This window comes from Grus americana, chromosome Z (genome assembly GCF_028858705.1).
Source record: "Grus americana isolate bGruAme1 chromosome Z, bGruAme1.mat, whole genome shotgun sequence".
NCBI classification, from domain to species: domain Eukaryota; kingdom Metazoa; phylum Chordata; class Aves; order Gruiformes; family Gruidae; genus Grus; species Grus americana.
The window spans coordinates 1,475,999-1,495,197 of NC_072891.1; the positions used below are offsets into that span (position 1 = coordinate 1,475,999).

General features: G+C 42.5%; 1 protein-coding gene across 2 annotated transcripts in view; it reads right to left on the minus strand.

The window, feature by feature from the left end:
- Nucleotides 1–26: 26 nt before the first annotated feature.
- Nucleotides 27–19,199, minus strand: part of RAB27B (RAB27B, member RAS oncogene family) — a 28,796-nt gene continuing 9,623 nt past the window's right edge. Inside the window, exons 2-6 of one of the 2 annotated variants that reach the window (XM_054809768.1) lie at nucleotides 15,946–16,117; nucleotides 13,379–13,464; nucleotides 11,036–11,139; nucleotides 9,549–9,672; nucleotides 27–7,851 (exon numbers count right to left, since the gene is read on the minus strand). In XM_054809768.1, the coding sequence (XP_054665743.1) occupies nucleotides 7,662–7,851; nucleotides 9,549–9,672; nucleotides 11,036–11,139; nucleotides 13,379–13,464; nucleotides 15,946–16,098 (657 nt within the window). In that variant the 5' untranslated portion in view covers nucleotides 16,099–16,117 and the 3' untranslated portion in view covers nucleotides 27–7,661. The remainder of the gene's footprint in view (nucleotides 7,852–9,548; nucleotides 9,673–11,035; nucleotides 11,140–13,378; nucleotides 13,465–15,945; nucleotides 16,118–19,199) is intronic. The other variant, XM_054809767.1, reaches the window with a different exon arrangement.

Consider the following 19,199-nt stretch of genomic DNA (forward strand, 5'->3'; position numbering starts at 1 on the left):
TACCTTAGATACGTTACTCGGACACAGCGTCGCTCCGGGATGAACTCGGTTAATGCAGCTACCGCTGCGTAACGGGGCTGTACCTCTTAGGGAAAAGCCTCTGCTTCCCCCCCCAAAAACAGCCGAGACACCGCATTTAAAAATGTCCTTTTATTCTGAAAATAACAGTGCAGAAACTGAGTCACAGGATACATTCCTCAGCTGTATTACACAAACCCAGACACCAGTGAATCAGTTGACAGTATGTTTTTTGAAGCCACGGGTACTTTGGTACAACAGAGTGACATTAACATCGGTAAGTAAGCGCCACGGTCCAATCAAGGGGCAATCTATAATAAAAATTACTATTTGCGTTCAAGATAGTTTCGATCACATTCATATAGCACTAGGCATAGCACAGATCTGTTGAAGACAAACATAAAACATGCTTACAGTAGCATAACAGAAGGAAACACTTAAAAGGTAATTGATACAGGATGCTTAGTGTTTATCCCGAAGGTGAAAGATGCCTTAAAAACTAAAGAAGAACCATTTAACTTCCGTAAGTTAAAGCTGAGTAAGATACAACAGGCTGCTTCTAATACACAGATTGTCCATTAAGCCCTATTGCGCGATGAGGATGGACAACTTCAGGTTCTACTTTCTAAAGTTATGTTTTAACTAGATTAACCGTACGGAACAAAAGCACATAGCAAAGAATCATTTCCTGTGTCGCCTTGAACTAGTTTAGATAGAAATAAGAATAATAAATTAGAAACAGATCTGCCCAGCATCTAAGACAATAGTCCCAAGTCAACGCATCCTCTGGAAAAAAACCCAAACAACAAAACACAAAAATTAACCTATATGGGGCTGTGGGGGGGTTTGGGGAGGAAAGGAATTTATGTTTAAAGTAGAACTATTAAGCCAGGAAAGAAGCTGTGAAAATTTGTTTTTGCTCTTTAAAGGTGCCTCAAGCCAGGACTCCCAGCAGTCAGGTAGAAAACTATTCATTTTTACAGCTTCCCATCAGTTACAACACTTTATTTTTTTTTCTCCTTTTCTTTGTAAGCAAGATCAGAGCATGGTCTGAAACTCCTACGGTGTTCACACCTGTATAAAAATAGCAGTCACTTGAGGTTATTTTTACGCTTGCTGCTTTTCTTCAGTTATAGTGCCAAGAATACAAGTTTTAAAATAACAGCTCCAGATTTTTTTTTTTTTTTTTAAAGTTTAGGCTGAAAACTTTAGTTACATCCATGGTTTGAAATAGTTCTAGGAGATAAAACCTCTTACCTTGAAACAGTCCTAAAGAGTCACTATGGAGCATGTATCAAAAATCCCATCTTACACAACTTTTAATAAACTTTCTTACATGATCCAGCCCTCTAAAATGTAAACGTATGTATGACACCCCTTTACCCATTCAGAATGTTCAAGATGTAGCCTTCAGGAAACAGTTAAGGCAATCGGCTTTTGTAAAGTTACCAAGACAGCAAGGAAATGGCAGCTGCTCTCAAATGTCTTTTGCTACATCATCTCTGTGCCAGTCTCAGCCGTGCGAGCAGTCAGCAAATTGCCTGTTCCTGCCTTCTGTTTCCTTTTTTTTAAAAAAAAAGAGCATGTTTCAGGCACCCAAACTCCCTCTTTTTTTAGAGAAGCAAATACCTTTCCTCTTGCAAATGTCTGTAAAAAGCCACAGAAGGCAAAGGCTATAGGAAAAACCAAGTTATTTAAATTCCTGCTACTGGTTTTCTTTAGTGCTGGTCCCTCTCCTAAGGGCAGGCAGGTGCTGAGCTGGACACCGGGCTCAGGACTCGGCCGGGGCTCCAAGCCGGCTCTGCCGCGGCATCCTGGCTGGAAGAGGAGACGGTAAAGTGGGGAAACCGCATCGGCCAGGGGCTGAGGAACAAGGATGTGCTCCTCTGTGAGGGCAGCCGCTCCCCTGGCAAGTGCTTTTATTTGGAAATGAGTCATTAGACCAAGGAAAAAAACCCACATGTTACTAGCAGGTGGCAGATAAAAATAATTCATAACATGAAAGCAGAAGCTTAAATGATTGTGAAGCCATTTCTAATGCTTTCATGGCTCTGAATGGGTATCGCTACGAGCAACAGACCCCGTAAGGACTTCTGGAGAGCATCTGCTTAAGCATCTAAAAACTGTGCACTGAAGAAGAGTCATTAATACTCTCCTGGCCTTTTTCAGTTGATATAGAACAATTTTCTTTGGGGCTGGACAGTATTTAAAATAAAATAACAAAAATAAGCTTATTCACATCTGTATGCTCATGGAGTAGGTACTTCTGTGCAGGTTGGGGTTTTTTTCCATTTTACACCATTTTAGCTCTAGTTGTTTTGCCCTGACACTAGCTCCTTACTTCACAGAGACGCTCCAGACCCAATTCAGCCAAGCGCTTACACCCAAACTTCAGTAACTTCACAAACTGGGCTCCCTGGTAAACACTGTAAACATTTAAGGGCATTTCTCTTCTCTAAAGCATCTTGCCTTTAGTACCACTTCTATCCTGCGATTCCCAGCCAGCCCAAGGTATTCCCACCCCTCCGCCTGCATAATTTGTTTTATTCCTGAGGATGCAAAGCAGCACAGGACCCTGCCCCGGCACCGGCTCGCATCTCCCCATGCCCAACCTGGCAGCGGGGCTGGCCGAGGCACCGCAGCGGCATAATGTAAACACGCGCGGCGTAAATTCACTGCTGGAGTGATCTCTACAGCCAAAAAAGGTACTTTCAATGTACGCATCAAAAAAAAAAGTAAAATAATCCCATTTGACAACAGCGCATTTCCTTTCTTGCATTCCTAAAAAAGGTCTTGGCACTAGTACTCCAAGGCGAGGGCACGGTCAGCAAAGGATGCACGAATGCCAGAGCAAGAGCAGCATCAGCTTAAAGACATTCCCTGCTGACTCTTAAGTTTCCTCACTCCTCTGAGTATTACCCCCAGGGTCTGAATTCACTCAATGTGGCAGTTCCTAAACGGAACAGCAACACCGGACTTTGGCAATGCAAATATTTAGCAAAGGATAAGGGAAACGGAGCGAAAGGCTGCAGGCGAATGGAAGGAGCTGCAGCCAGGGGATCGCCGTAGTGCCTATAGCCACAGGGCAGCACTCCAGCACTACTCTAGCATAGCGTATTAACATTTTTTGATGGCACGTTTTTTACATTCATGCTTAAAACCAAGAGGACAAAACCACCTGTAGATCAGGAAGAAGAATGGAGTACAGCGAGCTCCAAGGACGAGACAAGAGGTGTAATGTTCAGCCGCATACGCGGGTTAACTGGGATACGCCGAGAGGATTAAGGGAACAGATTGAACAAGAAGTCGGGTAACTTGAACTGTCTCGGTAAATGTCACAGCCCGAGACGGCTGCTGGAGATGAGGAAGGCAGAACTATGCAGAGAGAAAAAGAAACCAAAGTTATTCTCAGCCTAAGATCCCACAAGTCACATCTCTGAAGGACGGGTATTACTGTCACCTTTGTCAGTGCACAGCACTGTTCCGTTCAGAAATCACCACGCACGTTGCGCAATAAAGTCTGCAGCAAGAGCACTTTACTGGAGGGATACTGGAAAACTGAAATAAGGTATTTCTAAAAGGACACAAAAAGAGACCTTGAGAAACCAGTGCCTGGACTGAAATTCAAGACAAAAGCGTTAGAATACCTGCACCGACATTTAATTTTTAGTATCACCCTGGACAAAGTATCATAGGACCTTCTCTCTCTCTCCAGCCCTGCTGTGGGATATCTAGCAGGCTTGCAAACAAGCTGTATTTGTGCTCAAAAGCAAATGCTTAACTTCCAATTCAAGCATGTATAATCCAACTGTGAAACAGGAGAATCTGGATTCAAGTTCTGCTGGGATGGGATGAGGCTATATCCTACCAGAGATGTTAAGTGAAAGCAAATTCATTTCCCAGGCCGGTGTCCTGGAAGAATTTATAGGACTGAACATGTCAAAGTGAAACGCTTTGAACACCGTACGGATGACTCGGCTGTGCCACACCGCCCCGCCGGCTCCCCGGCTCTTTTCCAATGGGTTGCAAGCAGCTAGCAGGGGCTCAGCGAACTGCAGCTGGAAAAACCACCTAAGGGGATCCACCACAGAGCTGGAGTAGAAGTGAAGGAAAGCCCTTCAATCTGAAAGAGGGTACAGGACAGAACTGAGAGATGGTCTTCCAGCATGTGGGATGGAAAAGTTCCTTTCCACACAGCCATGGCTCTGTAAGACTGTGAGTAACCCCCTTGCAGTGTTTTTTCTTTGCTGCAGTTACCATTATTTCCTGGATATTACCTAGAACTCGTGAACCTTAACACTGCTATCGCTTTCAGTTCCTACCACAGGAGCAAGGAGTGGCCCTGAGTCATCTGTGCTTGGCTGCGGTTGCTCAGAGGGGTTTCGCAAGAGCCGTGACGCTGCAGGAAGACAAACGGACGTCGCCAAGTGGACATCTAAGAATGCGAATCTGCTGGTGGGCAAGGGAAACCTAAGAGGAATAGTTATGAATTTAAAATGGACCAGGAGTCAGACAACGGTGGAGGGGGGACAGAAGGCGATTTTTAGTAAGAGTTCATTATCTAGTTTTTTTGCCAAGAGTTAACCTGATAAACAACAAGGCTGTTAGTGGTCATTTAGAATCACTTATCATATTCCTCTTTTCTTAATTTAATAACTGAGAGCTACTATCCCACCTACCAGGAGAGGAAGCATGTTTAACCTTCTCTTCCTTTCCTCCAAACAAAGTTTTGATGGCAAAATCCTTTTGGGATAATAGTTTCACATGCATTCACAGATTTTTAATTTTTTTAAAAAGGCAGAATAATCATCAGTTTCTTGTATTAGCAAGTACATAAATACAAACCAAGCAATGGAATTTTTACTACAGTCATTTCCCTTTCATTCCTAACCAGACGCACTGGGCTGTGACAGCTGGCCATGTGCTCGCTCCATCGGAGCTGGAGAGTTTCAGAGACCGTGTCCTTACGGAACAGAACTCCCCGGAAACGGACCGCCAGCTCTGACAGAATTCAGTCACTGAAGCTCAGTGGCTAGGTTAGGAGAATCCTTCCTCTAGACCAAACTGTTCTGGGTATCACTGCTGTATTTTTTTCTTTTAGTTTTTTTCATTATTATTATTATTATTCTAAGAGTGCTAGTTTCAGCAGGTGGAGAGATAAATGGAAGCAACTAAGCTTCATCGAGGTGCTTTGAAATAGTGCCAGGTTTGGGATTTTACACACCTTTGCACGAATCATCTGTCTGCTACCGACGTCGCTTTTGGCTTTGTAACAGCTTTTAGACAAGCTACACTTCAGCTGCTCTGCGAAATACGCTCCGGTTGACTGTCAGTATTACCATTCTTAGCAACTTCTTTCACTCCCATTCGACGGACAAAAATCCGATGCCACAACGTGAAAGATTTTTTTTTGAAAGTGAGACAGGGAGCTCCTCAGATCATCATTTTCAGGAATTCAAGACATATTACTTTTTTTTTTTAAATTATGGGTACGTTTTATGTTATATATTAAAAAGCAATACAACTTCAAAGAAAACCCTGAACTTCCAGTCTACGTACCTCAGGTAACTGATGAGGAACCCACCTGAATATCAGCCTGCTTGCTATCAGTCTACTTACACCTTCTGCCTGGGAAATCACCTCTTGACTACTGCAACAGCTTTTCCACCTCTTGAGGTGTTAGGGCTGTTTATAGCCTATAAAAGGACCTGCGTTATACCTGGTTGTATAGTATACACTATATATAGCCTTTAGGTATGGTCTATCACTTCTATAATCTTTACAGCCTGCAAGTTAGATTTCTGGCATGGTGATCGCAGCTATTTGGTTACTCACCCAATGGGTGTGCTCCTACGGATGTACCATCTGCCCCGTTAACATGCCAAATCATCAAGTAAACATCGTTTTAGGAGCTGGGGAGAAAAACCTGTTATTTTTTCAGCAACGAGTCTGGTAAATTCTCCATTTCTGGGAAGCACTGAAACACTTTATGAGCTTGCTATTCTCAAAGTTTGCAATTTGCAATCAATCAAAGCTGAAAACATTTAAATAAATGAAATTCTGCAATCCTGCCAACCCGACTAATTAAGCTTGACTTGTAAAGAGATCTGTGTTTCCCCCCCAATCTGCACCCTCCCAAGTGATTTTAAAGTAGCTTAAAGCGCAATAAACACAAATAGACCTTTAACTACCACCTGTATAAAAACAGAACAGTTGTTCTACAAAAAAGGACAGGGTAGACTAATAAATATGCTGTAAATTGGTTTAGAAAATCATCTATACTTATAAATATAGTATTTTTCTTTCTTTTTTTTTCCTGTATTGATCTTTGTGATAAGCAATTTGCTCTTTCACTAGAATTCGCTTTCACCCGCAGGAGAAATCTTTTGCATTGCGCCCTTCTGCTGCAGCGCACGCACAGAGCAACCTCCACCCTCTGCGCTGCGATACCTGCAAACTTCCGCAACACGCTTCTGCCTTATCAGTCACGTATTCTGCACTCCCATCGCTCCAAGTACCACGTCACATTTTTTCCACGTTGCCCTCTCTCAGGGAATTTAAAAGTACGAGAAAGCCGTCCTCTGTTGTAAACCGCCGTCCTCTGTTGTAAACCTAAGCATACAGACAACCAAAGCCGTAGTGATAACTTGGAGGATCTCTCAGCACAGCGGAGTTTACAGCTCCCTTCCAGGCAGCACAAACAGCCACAAGTCCTTTCCTATGTCCTACCTGCGAATTGCAGTTACTCAGAGAAAAAGAAATAGGATAGTTATCTTAAGCTGAGGAGGGGAGAATATTTTTTGCTAACGGTAAGAAGTTGTTCCATAAAATATAGTTTATCTCTGTTCCCATACATTATACTCTCTTCTTTATAAACTGTCCCTGCAGCGTCAGAATCCCTCTCCATAGTTGTTTTCTACAACGCTCCAATCCCTGCTTGGATTATTGGCAACACAAGCAATGCTGCACAATTCCCTGATTATGATTTTTTTTTCCAAATTAAACGCCCTACTTCCTCCCCCCCCAAACCCAACACACACACCCACACACCCCACACACACACACCCCAACCGCCGTCTCAGTGATTCAGTCAGGACAGGTTCACAGCATTGCTTACTCTGTGCAAGCGATCAAGTTTCTCTTAATAGGCCACGTAAAATCTTTTGTATCTCTGCCTTAGAAAACACACGGTCCCTGATGCAGATTAAGAATTATAAAGAAACAGGATTCTGTGGAAAAATGGCACAGACCTAGAAAACCACCCACCTCCATTTTAATTTCAATATCCAGTGTATGCAGACAATAGGTTCTTTCCCTCCTTTTTTAAAAAAAAAAAATAAAGCTACTCTCCTCTATTCAGTATCCTGATCACATGAAAAATAAAGATGAGGGCTGGGGGAAAAGGAGAGGGGAAGAAGAGGTGGGAGAGTTTTCCATGAAGATGGCACCGTATCAGGAAGAATCATTTCGGCACAAGAGCTTTTAGTTTTAAACCAGTTCTTTGGAGAAAAATGCACAATCCCAATAAAACAATGTAACTTTGCTTCTGTGCACGGCTCAAGAGAGCCGGTTTGAATTTGGTGGTAGGTCAGCCGTATTCTGATGAAGTATTTTCACTGGTTCTCACAGTTTAGAGGTGACGTTTAGCAGGCACACTTTTTCTCCTCCGGCTTTGCTGAATCTAGCTTTCCCGAGCTTCCTCCGTTGGCTGTCTCCGAGACCTGTGTCTTGTCCACACACTGCTCCATACGCTTCATTATCAAGTCCAGAAGTGTGTCCACTGCCTTCTCCACGTTCTGTCCGGTAGCAGCACTTGTTTCGAAGTACGGTATACTACGGTAAAAATGAAAAGGTTTGCTGGAGAGACTTTTAAAGGCAACCGAGACTTGACTCTTTGTAACATCCACCACTATCAGTGGTGGGTTTAGTGGCAATGAAATTGCAAAAACATCAGCACAAACCTTGGCTGAAAGTCTTTCAGGTAGCCAATAACCAGGACAAAGAGAAACCTAGGTCTGCATTTCAGAAAATTTCAGGGACCACACAACACACCGGAAACCTTCTTGGTTTTAGACAGACAGTTACAACTATTGCTACTTAGCACTCCCTGTAAGTACTACCTCCCTCCCTTCCTGTCTACTTGTAAGCACAACTTAATTTAGCTGTTTCCGTTCTGAAATCCCCTTTGAATCCAGAACATTGCCTTCCAAACCATCTTTTTCAGAAGAGAAGATTACCAATTGCTCCAGCACTCCCATCATAGAAAATCTGGCATAAGCCACCTTCTCCTCAGTGTCACTGTCCTAGAAGTCTTAGAAAAAGAGAGTTGAGATTGTTCAGCCTGGAGAAGAGAAGGCTGCGGGGAGACCTTAGAGCCCCTTCCAGTCCCTGCGGGGGCTCCAGGAAAGCTGGAGAGGGGCTGGTGCCAAGGGCAGGGAGTGACAGGCCAAGGGGAATGGCCTGAAGCTGCAGGAGGGGAGATGGAGATGGGATGTGAGGCAGAAATCCTTCCCTGTGAGGGTGCTGAGGCCCTGGCACAGGGTGCCCAGAGAAGCTGTGGCTGCCCCTGGCTCCCTGGCAGTGGTCAAGGCCAGGTTGGATGGGGCTTTGGGCAAGCTGGGCTAGTGGAGGGGGTCCCTGCCCATGGCAGGGGGTGGGACTGGATGGGCTTTGAGGTCTCTTCCAACCCAAACCATTCTAGGATTCTATGATTCTGTGATGATGACGATTATTCTCTTCATTTTCTGTCTTATTGAACTGTCTCTATCTCAACCCATAAGTTTTACCTTCTTTTCAATTCTCTCCCCCATCCCTTGCAGGCGGGGAGGGCGTGAGTGAGCGAACGTCTGTGTGGTTGTTTTAGCTGCCTGTGGCATTAAACCACAACAGTACAGTAAGGGCAACTAAGGAAAAAAAAATCACATTCTTTTTGCCCGCAGCACTATTTACTAACTATATAAACTATCAGCCAGTTTATCCAGTTACAGGACATTCTGAGGTGTGTTTAGTGCAAAGAAATGTGGAAAGCTCACTAGAACAAGAAAGAGGCTATTAACAGCTTCATTATCCATCAGGGAAAACCAAATAAATTCACTGCCACTGCACACCTAGAACCTGACCAAAATCCACAGGTGTCTCCACTTCCAAACTACCTAGAAAAGCAAATTATAAGTATTTATTAGTTGTTCACTTCATGACACCAAGTGGTCATCTGCCTTTGGTATACTCTGTCCTGAACTCTTGGGACAAGCCAACATCCCAGGAATGTTGTTTTCTAGTAACAATGTTTCCTTTCAGCCTTATTTCTCATTTTGTAATATTTTGGCCAAACTACTACAACACTGTGTTTCATTCTATTTCCTATTTAAACAGGTCAACCCGGAAAGTGTGACAAGTTGGATATCACTATAGGTGTATATGATACTCCAATGCCCACAGATCTTAAGAGTTTCTAAGTATACTTGCAAGTATCTCTAGCTATACTTACAACAGCTATAGACTAAATTTAGCTTCTGTCATAATTTGCTTACCCATATTTGTCTGCCAGATCTTTTGCTTGCCTTTCGTTTACCTCCCTTTGGTCTGATAAATCAGCTTTATTACCAATTAAGACTATATCTGGATTCTCACAATATGCATTGGCTTGCAGCTGACCTAGAAGTAAAAATAAACAGGAGTTAAGAGAATGTTGGAAGCACCTTAGAGACCAAGATTGTTGAGAAAATAATTCAAAATACCTTTCTTGCTCCCCACCTGACAAAATCCTAGAGTAACCAGCCAACCACATCATGCCAAACACGTTTCCTTGTTGTACATTTGCTTGCTAAGGGGAATTTTTCAAAATAGTAAGTAGAAACGGTACTATAAAATTATTTCCAGTTATTTATTCTAGCAACATACAAGACTTAAATGCAATGAGGTGCACTAAACACAACGCTTTAGCAGAGGAGAACCTCCACCAGCCAGAACTTTTATTCTACAAGACTCACACGGGCATTGTGGAAGTACAACCAACATCCCACGTCATCTCCAAATGCAGCTCTTCAGAGGTTCAGGACAAAATCCTCAAGCATGTTTTTCTCTTGGACATACTCAATGGTTTAAACACAGTTTTATCCATGGGAAGATCCAGGCACAAGTACTGTCCACAGCCTCACCCCTCGGCAGGAATTGTACAAAGCCATTTACTTATACTTGCCTCAATCCTGAAGGGACTGACTTGAAAAGAAGAAATTAGAGACCCAGCTGGGTAAGCAGTGGAAGATTGTGATGACAGGGATTGTTTAGTAAGAGGAAGAAATCTCTGAAGATGGAGCTTCTTTTCCACAAAGCTATCTGGATTCTCACCTTATCCCCACTTGAGTGAGTTTGCTGGAAAACCGCCAGCTGGAAATGTACTGGCCTCTGTCCTTCCAGAACTCTAAATACCCTCAATTAAAACCAAACTAAGAATTTAACCTTTGTTTCACTTTTAGTCTAGCCATTGTCTGAAAGGAAACCAACAACAGCAAACACTACGCGCTTTCAAACCAAATCCTCAAAGGCCAATCTTAGTTTTAATTTAAACCTCAAAGCAGACAGGAAGGAATCACATTCTACTTTACAAGTAGAAAACACACCATAAAGATAACAGCGATATCCAAAGTACAGTTTCGAAGCTCCTGTATATTATCTAAAATACAGGGTATGGCCAAGGAAGTGTTGAATGCCATGAATTTTCAAGACATTTATTCAAACTGTATCAAATCCAAAAAGGATTATCAAGAATAGGCCCAAAACAGTCTGTCATGAAGAAAAAAAAAAAAATAAAATAAAAGCATGTATCTTTCCAATTTGATGAAGCTTTCACCTCAAATTAGAGGCTGCAAGTACCTCATTTATGGCTGCACTAGACATAACTACTTTCTCTGAGCATTTTCCAGCTCACAAACAGTGACACACATAAAGCCTAGAAGCCTAAAATACGCAAGAAAGCTTCAAGTCAACCGATAAATGCAAGCTCTGTGGTTCTACTTACTCATCCAATTTCTGACATTTAAGAAGCTCTGTTGACTGGTGAGATCAAACATTAGTAAAAAGCCCATAGCATCTCTGAAAAACGCTGTGGTGAGACTTCGAAATCTGAAGGTGGAAGAAAAAAGACAACACAGCTCTATTAATACAAAGTGATCTCTTTTCTGGCAAGTCTGAACTGAGTAAAGAGACAAAGGAAAGACTTTCTGAATTGCTTGTGCAAAAATTCTATTAAAGAAATATCTTGAAATCTGAAGTCTGCAAGATTCAGTAGACATACATTCCCTTGGAAGTAAAAACAAAATAAAATAATCCTTGACTTTCATTTTAGCTACAACACATCACACCAGTCAACATTTATTAATCAGTGTGTTAGTAATTTACCAGAGGAAGCTTATATGTGAGAACATAAACACTGTCAGTGACTAATCTATTAGTTCAAACTCTGCCTGATTTAACCGAGAGCGAGACAGAGAGAGAAGGGTTGCTTAAAAGAAAAAAAAAAAAAAAAAGATATTAAAGCATTTAGCATATCGCAGATCACCGTGATAGAAATGGAGTCACCTGCCGAGACTGCACACACTTCGTCAATGGATGTGCGCTACTCAATATAGTCAGTATTAAACAAAACGAAGGAAGAGTGGGTGGCTGTTTACGTGCTTTTGATTGTTCGATGTGACTATCTGCTGGGAAGCTCAGCTAAAAGGAAAAGGTAACCTTTCCTTGCGCGCTCTGTAAGCAGACCTGCCTAAGCGTGCGGTCACAAGGGACGTGGTTCGCAGGCTTCCTGCAAAGCTACGGAGCCGGAAGAAACGCCAAACCATGGAACGCAGCGCGCTCTGTCACCAAAAGGTCACAAGGCTGTTTGAATCAGAAACGGGAAGATACAGTGCTGGAAAACTGCAGCAGCACCCTGGTGTTTCACAGGGATCGAACACGTCACAAAACAGCACTATATAATCTCACGCAAACCAGCAGACCAGAAACAGTAAATGGTATTTCACCACACACATCCATGAAAATGAAAACAAAAGCTCTCCACAGAAACATGTCAGATGCCTGATGCTACTTTCAGGGTTTCTTTTCAGGGAAAAACAACAACAACAAAAAAAAGTAGCCTCAAAATGTTTAATGTCTTGCAGAGAAGTATACACAAATGGTGTTTGAGATTAAGGGAAAGAGATGCAGACACAAAATTTCAGCTTTCTTCTCCTTTTCATCCAGCAGCAACCCCTCTAGTATTCGCACTGCTTACTCTGGAAACTCGAAATCTCCCTCATCGCTCCTTTCCTTCCTCCCCGCTGGGCAAATGCTTCAGTCTGCTGCTCTTCGGTCACTATTACAGAGAGTCGCATTTTCTTCCCTTGCTGACAGCTGACATCAGCAGTCATACTGGGCAACCTCATGCACTTTATGACAGCGAAAACCAGTGTACGTAACTAGCTAGCAGATGCTTAAGAAAGCAATATGCACACTTTTCCCTTCAAAAAAAAAATAAATCATAGGATCAAATTTAATAGTGATGAGTCTAGAAGGTCTTTGGGATGAACAACCAATTGTGCACACTGAGATGGGACACAACTGGTTAGATAAAAGAATCCTTCTGCAAGGGAGGATACTGGTCGGTCATGAACTTAACACATGTCAACCACGGTATGCTGCTGCAAAGACAGCAAACACAATCAAAGCCATAAAAGTGAGATAAGAAGCAATTCTTCCATACTCTTCAGCATCGATAAGACTTGAAGTAGAATTCTCCATCCTAGTTGCATGCTGATGGCGAGAGAGGCTGGAACCAGCTTGGGGCAGTACAGAACAGAAAGCTTGCTCATCATTGAAAAGTCTGAGCAAGCCCAGGGCACATAAACTGGAGAGGGCTTAAAGTGGGATGGTAAGGCATATTTTGATATACCAGACTGCGCTGGTCTGCTATATCAAAATATGCCTTACCATCCAAGCTAACAGAAAAAATGGGAAATACAAGAACAAGACACTTAGGTAGGTTATACAGTATCTTCCAGAGGAGATTAGGAATGTATTACGAAGCCAAAATAACAGTACAAAACAAAGTAAAAGAGCTAACCGATGAACCAATAACCCACACGTGCCAGAAACGAGGCAGCATGCTGCTGAGGCAGGGAGCAGATCGCCTTCAGTTCTTCCAGTCCTATTTTCTGAGATCCTCTGATCACCGCATCAAAGCGGCATCAGAAACACTTTATTGCTGGAAGATATTTTTCTTGTCCTAAAATACAAGGTTTTCTGATATTTTTCACCTGAATGGACTAATGGTTTACCCAGAAATGTGAAAAACTCAGAACTGCTTTAATGAGCTGAACTCTGTTACCTTTCCTGGCCGGCTGTGTCCCAAAGCTGGAGATGTACCTTGAAGGCTTTTCCTGGAGATCCATTTGGTCCTCTGCTGTTGTATACCTAAGGAGAGAGTTAAATCAGTACAGCTGCACAGCTCCCACTGAAGTCCATCCCGTGGGTCACAGACTGTTAGATTTTGTGCAAGCAATAAGTAAGGAGTGAAAGTTCAGTCCTTCACAAAAAGCTGACTCCTACCTCTAAAAGCCACTTCAGAAGGCTGCTTATAATGATATTTAAAAACCAGGAGCCACATGAAACGTCTACAAAAGCTGCACTTTAAAGATAATTTAGTCATATTTAGTTCTTCAAATTAGATACCAATTCTTCAGAACTTGGCATAGCACTGTGCTGAGCAAGCTGTCTGTGCTCTGTTTCACTGCTGTTCTTAAAAAATTTACAGCTGGCTGACAGGATTAACCACTATTATAAAAAGCTATTTTTTCTTCATTAACTTCTGTTGGACGTTAATGACTTTCTTACCCACTGCAACTGCAAACTCACGGCGCTTAAAGAAACCACTGCAACCTTTCGCTGGGGCTCAAGTCTTTATATTAAACAGCAACAGTGTGTCCCTCAGCTGTCGCAGTAAAAGACAGAGGGATAAAATTGTAGGAGCCGGTTTTTTATCTGAGGTAGTTTAGCAGACTCAACAATTTTAAAAGTAGGCAAATATTGCCCTTGCATTTAGGAATATGGACTTCATGGACACGTCTGTATCCCAAGGCTGCACTGACCTTACCCGGGGAAGCGGAACACTTCCTCATCTGCCCTCCCCGGGCTGGAAAATACAGCGTTTAGTTCTTGGGCACCACCAAGTTAATATTAATTGGGGGTTAGACTAGATGACCTCTGGAGGTCCATTCCAGCCTAGACTATTCTGCGATTTAAACTGTTATCATTTCAGCAGGTAGCTTCTGACTGCAATGTGCCTTCCTTTCCTTTGTGGCAGGTGCCTGATCTGAAAACCAGAAAAGAATCAACGGATCAACCGCACCACGTTTGTGAATTAAACTGGTTTGCTGGAGCATGTTGCTGTAATATTTAGCATGATAAACAAGGAATTTCACAGGGTTATTTTTTTTTAAATATGACTTTTACAGAACAGAAAACCACCTACTTAACCTTTTAGAACTATTTCTTAGAGGACAATTTATTAGATAGACCTTCAAGATATTTCAAGGCTGGTAATTTCATGTAAAATGTAGTTCTCCAACACTTATAAACTATCTTACCCCAAAATGTATGGTAATGGAAAATTACGGAAGAAATCTGTCTGCAACCTTTAGCAGTAAAGTTCAACCTTCTGGAAAGAATCCAGCGCCTGTGTTCCAAACACGTTAATGAGCGTCTGACCAGCCAGGGAAAGAGTATTCCAGCAATTTGCGTGTTCAGACATTTCCTTGCAAGAAAACTTGTGTTTTTAATATTTTACTCTTATTACATCAGTGCAATCCCACAGTGCAGAGAAGGAGCCAGGTTCCGCCGCAATCTGAACCCGGCCTGGCCTCCGCTTAACTAGTCTGAACTTGCATAGCACTGACGATGAGTAATTTAAGAGACAATCTAGATCCACGGTTCTTTTATTCAGGGGACCCCTGAACCCCCATGGGTGGGGGGAAGCGATGCCCATTTTTCCATGGTATTCTATGAAATAACAGGAGCTTAAAATGTTAAGTTAAAAGGAAGCAAATTTAAAGAGGTCTCCATCTTTGAACGGGGCAAGTATTTACATTTATTTTTATCAAAAAAAATGACTAAAATAACTGCCCAGGGTCTAATATCTTGTATTTATTATGGTTTTACTGTTCAAGCAAGCTAGAAGGATTCCTATTAGAAACTTGTCCCCTGTGTTTAGCCTGTATCAGTTGTCAGGATCTATGAACAGCTACATCGGTCATGTTAAATTAAAACAAAGCGACTGTGCTCTCATAGCCCCAAAAAGCATCTCACTGACACTACAGAAGACTCTCATCGTCTATTGAACATCAAGAAACAAAAGCATGGCCGAGCAGGCTCGCACACCTTGTAGTAAGCAGTACACCGAGCCTAACCTAGGAGGACTCGCGATCACAGGCTCCTGTGCTCAGCCTCCTGCCTCGCTGCCGGCAGCAACTCAGAGGAACCGCTTCTCGTGCCTTCGCTAGTTTACTGGGGGACCTGGAAGTAGCGGAAACTTCTGCGCTTCCGTACGTTTCCATCTTTCCTATTTAAATTAGGAGTTTGGGGGCCAGGGTTATTTCTAGTCATATACACACGTTGCTCACTAGAACTATGGATATCCGCTCTTGGAAAGATCTTTTTATACCAATGTGCAATAAACCACTTTACAATCCAACATCAGGATAAGGATAATGGCATTTTTCCTCTTTATTCAGTTCCTAATTATGACTTGTTTAAGCCAAAAACTAGACAAGGAAAAGCATTATCAACACATGCTATACCCCACAGTGAGAGAGGCAGTACACATTTACATAAAATTTGTTCTCAGCAGAAATGAATAAAGAAAAAAGAAGGTGGTATCATTTGTACGAGACAACTTACCACTCGTTTTTCCCGAAAATCTATCCCTACTGTCGTGATGAATTTTGGATTAAATTTGTTATCGGTGTATCTGTACAGGAACGTTGTTTTTCCAACCCCAGAGTCTCCAAGGGCCAGGAGTTTGATCAGATAATCATAGTCTCCATCAGTCATAGTGCTAATTTTTAGGATCCTACGTAAAGAGGAGAAAAAAAAAAAAGATTTAATGATAACAAAACCCCCTTTCTGTTTGTTTTTGCCTCATTTCTATTTTTGTTCATTGAAATGCTACTGCCTGTGCTCGGGGTTGAAAGTTATGTTTGTGTATTTTGAAAAACACTAATGCAAAGCAGCAGTGAAACTCACAATTTCAGTTGAAGCTTAGAACGACAGAGCTTGGGACAAAAAGATTATTTTTGTTCTGAGGATAACAGTAAGACCTATAAAGTACATGGGTATGAAACCTAGGGCTAAATCCTCCTGCTCAAAGTATTTTATTATGAGTTTGAAGGAAAAGGGGAGTGCAGAAAACAGGCGTGAAAAGGAAAGTCAGACATGGCAAAGACCATTCTCAGGTCTCAAGCTCTAACCAGTATTACATGACATTATTGGGGCTATAAGCAATTATCCCAGAGCCACCGTTAATAAAAGGAGAGAGCTGAAACGCAGTTTCCTCTCTAGTATAACCAGATGAGCCCACAGCTGCCTTGTTCTGCAGAGCACACAACCAAAACCGCCCCCTCATCCAACGCTGCAGATACTAATTGGAGTAAAGAAGAAAGAAAAGCAGATGGCAAGGCCATCGCCTGGGTTCAGCTCCGTGCCTGGCTTGACCTGCTGCTGGGACATCTCCCGCAGTCCCGGGGAGCCACCCGAGCGTGGCCGATGTCCCGAGAAAGCCACAGACAGCTTGCACGCCTTGACAGCGGCCACAGGCTCTTTTCTATATGTAGCAGTGAACGAGAGGAACAAAGCCTACTCCATTAAGCGCTTGTAAAACAAATATACATGTCAGGAAGTAACACAAGTTTGCAGAAAGAGGAAAATCTTTATCCTATTCATCCGGGCTGTTTCACAGCCTGGGCAGGACCTCCAGGAGCTAAGCGCATGCCGCAGAAGTGATTTCCACGGAGTTTTCACGGCCCCACACAACAGTTCCTGGCTTTTCCCAATCTGCTGAGTCAAATGACACAACATGTTTGGGAGGGAAAGCCAGGTACAAAGGAGGAACAGCTTTTCAGCATTTTCTTCTACTTTGGTCTTTTCCCGGTTGGCCGATGCGACCGAGCGCTTGTGTTTGGGGTGACTCGGGCTCCCACCAAGAGAAACGTTCAGCCTCCCTCCGAAGCAGGGCACGCTGTGTGCCAGCACAATCTCCTGCAAGAACCCACGTCATGAACACCCAGCTTGAGCAGAGCACCTTCATAAAATTACTTCCCAGCCTCGCCAAGCCTTGACCCAGAGCCCTTTCTCCAAATGGACTGCTTCCCCAGCAGCTTTGTATTATTTCAAGTTCAAGGGCAGTGTTGTATAACCCTGAACCTAAAGCTCCCATTATTGTATTTGCTAATTACTGTGGTATCAGAGCAGGAGACCCTGGGCCATATCCCATTCATAAAACCTACTGCTTGTTTCAGTACAAGACCTTAATTTCCATCAGAATAAAACCTACCTTTCTGAGCATTTAAATTAGCAAGTACTGACCTGCTCTCACTAAAATAGTGAACTAAGCCCGTTTTGATTATCCTGCATTTCAACAGCTTTAAGGGTAATAAAGCTGGCTGCTGCGTACTGAGCAGTTTCATTGTATGAGATTTATACCTTGACAGATATAGAACCGCCCAGAGAGGCGGGACAAGCTCTCGAAAAATTCATCTTCTGATGATAAAGGTTTAATGAATCTAAAGAAAAAGGCCCTGAATCTGACAGCACTGCTCTGCCTTGCACTGGTAATACAAAGTATTAACCTGGGATTAGACACTACTCCCAAATATCTACGTTCTCTGGGAGCTGAAGTTCAGTATCCTCTTGCTATGCAAATGTGCGAAGCAGAACATTCAGAATTTACCAGATCTGTAAATGTTGAGCAAAACATACATCACACTAGGATGATTAAGAAAATAGTTTTGTAAATCTGTCACGAGAAGGCAGTCGGCAACATCACTCTGACTTTGTTGTCCCCGTTCTCTGTACCATGTAGGAAAGTAAAATAGCGATTGGGTAGACAAAGGGGTTTTAGTCCTTCGGATTTTAACCTGAAGCCATCGGTTTTCCTCTCCTTGACCAGCTATGTGATGGAGACAGGAGGAGCGTACTTTGCAAAAACCGGGGTATGGGAGAAATGTCAGAGCCCAGATACACTACCACTACTTTTCTACCACTTCCAAAATGCCATAGTACAGCAAACTAAGTTCCTGTTCCACTGGCAATTATAGCATGGAGATTTTAATTTCATTTAGAATGGAAGAGTTAAAACTACCACTGATTGCTAATAATGACTATTAGATAAACATCTAAGCATGCTTTTAAAAGCGTCTATAATTAACTGGGTTTGAAAATTCTGAATGTTTCATTTTGTTTCGTGGACAAATGTTAACTTAAATAGTACATACAACTGAAGTATAAAAACCATACACCATGAGATCTGAAACAAAGCAAGGTTCTTCAGTGGAGGAGGTCTGGGGTTCTTAAAAAAAAGATCTTATTTCAAGATAATTTCTTCTAGCAAAAATGTGAAAACACTTCAGAATTTTCTATTAAGAGATTATTAACAAGGCATTTTAATAAAAGTGCACTATACTTCATTCAACTCTAATTTTAAATGGCTCAATATATTGAACTACTGAAAAGAAACACCTCCGGGCCGTAACGCAAAAGTCTTATATTGCTAAAACAAAGCAACTCAATTCATGATTTTCCGTGGCAACATTGAAAAACCACCCCTGTGCCTGGAACCTTAACTTTCCAGTCCTCTCCATCCTGAGAGCACGTAAATAGACTTGAAGTTATAACACCAGTGACGGCGATTCCTTTTGCTGTGATGGTGTCTCCACCACAGACCGCCTGCAGTCAGAGCAGCCAGACCCAGCGTGGTGTCCCCAAACCACCTTTCCACTCAACTAACGCAATCTCACCCTCCAATTCTGAAGCCCATGTTGCCTCTCTAATATCTCTCTATTACCACGTTACCAATTAAGCTTTACAAAATCCCAAACAGGCCTCCCGACTGTCCCTCCCAACCCTGTCTGCCAACATGGCCAACAGCCAGAGGATAA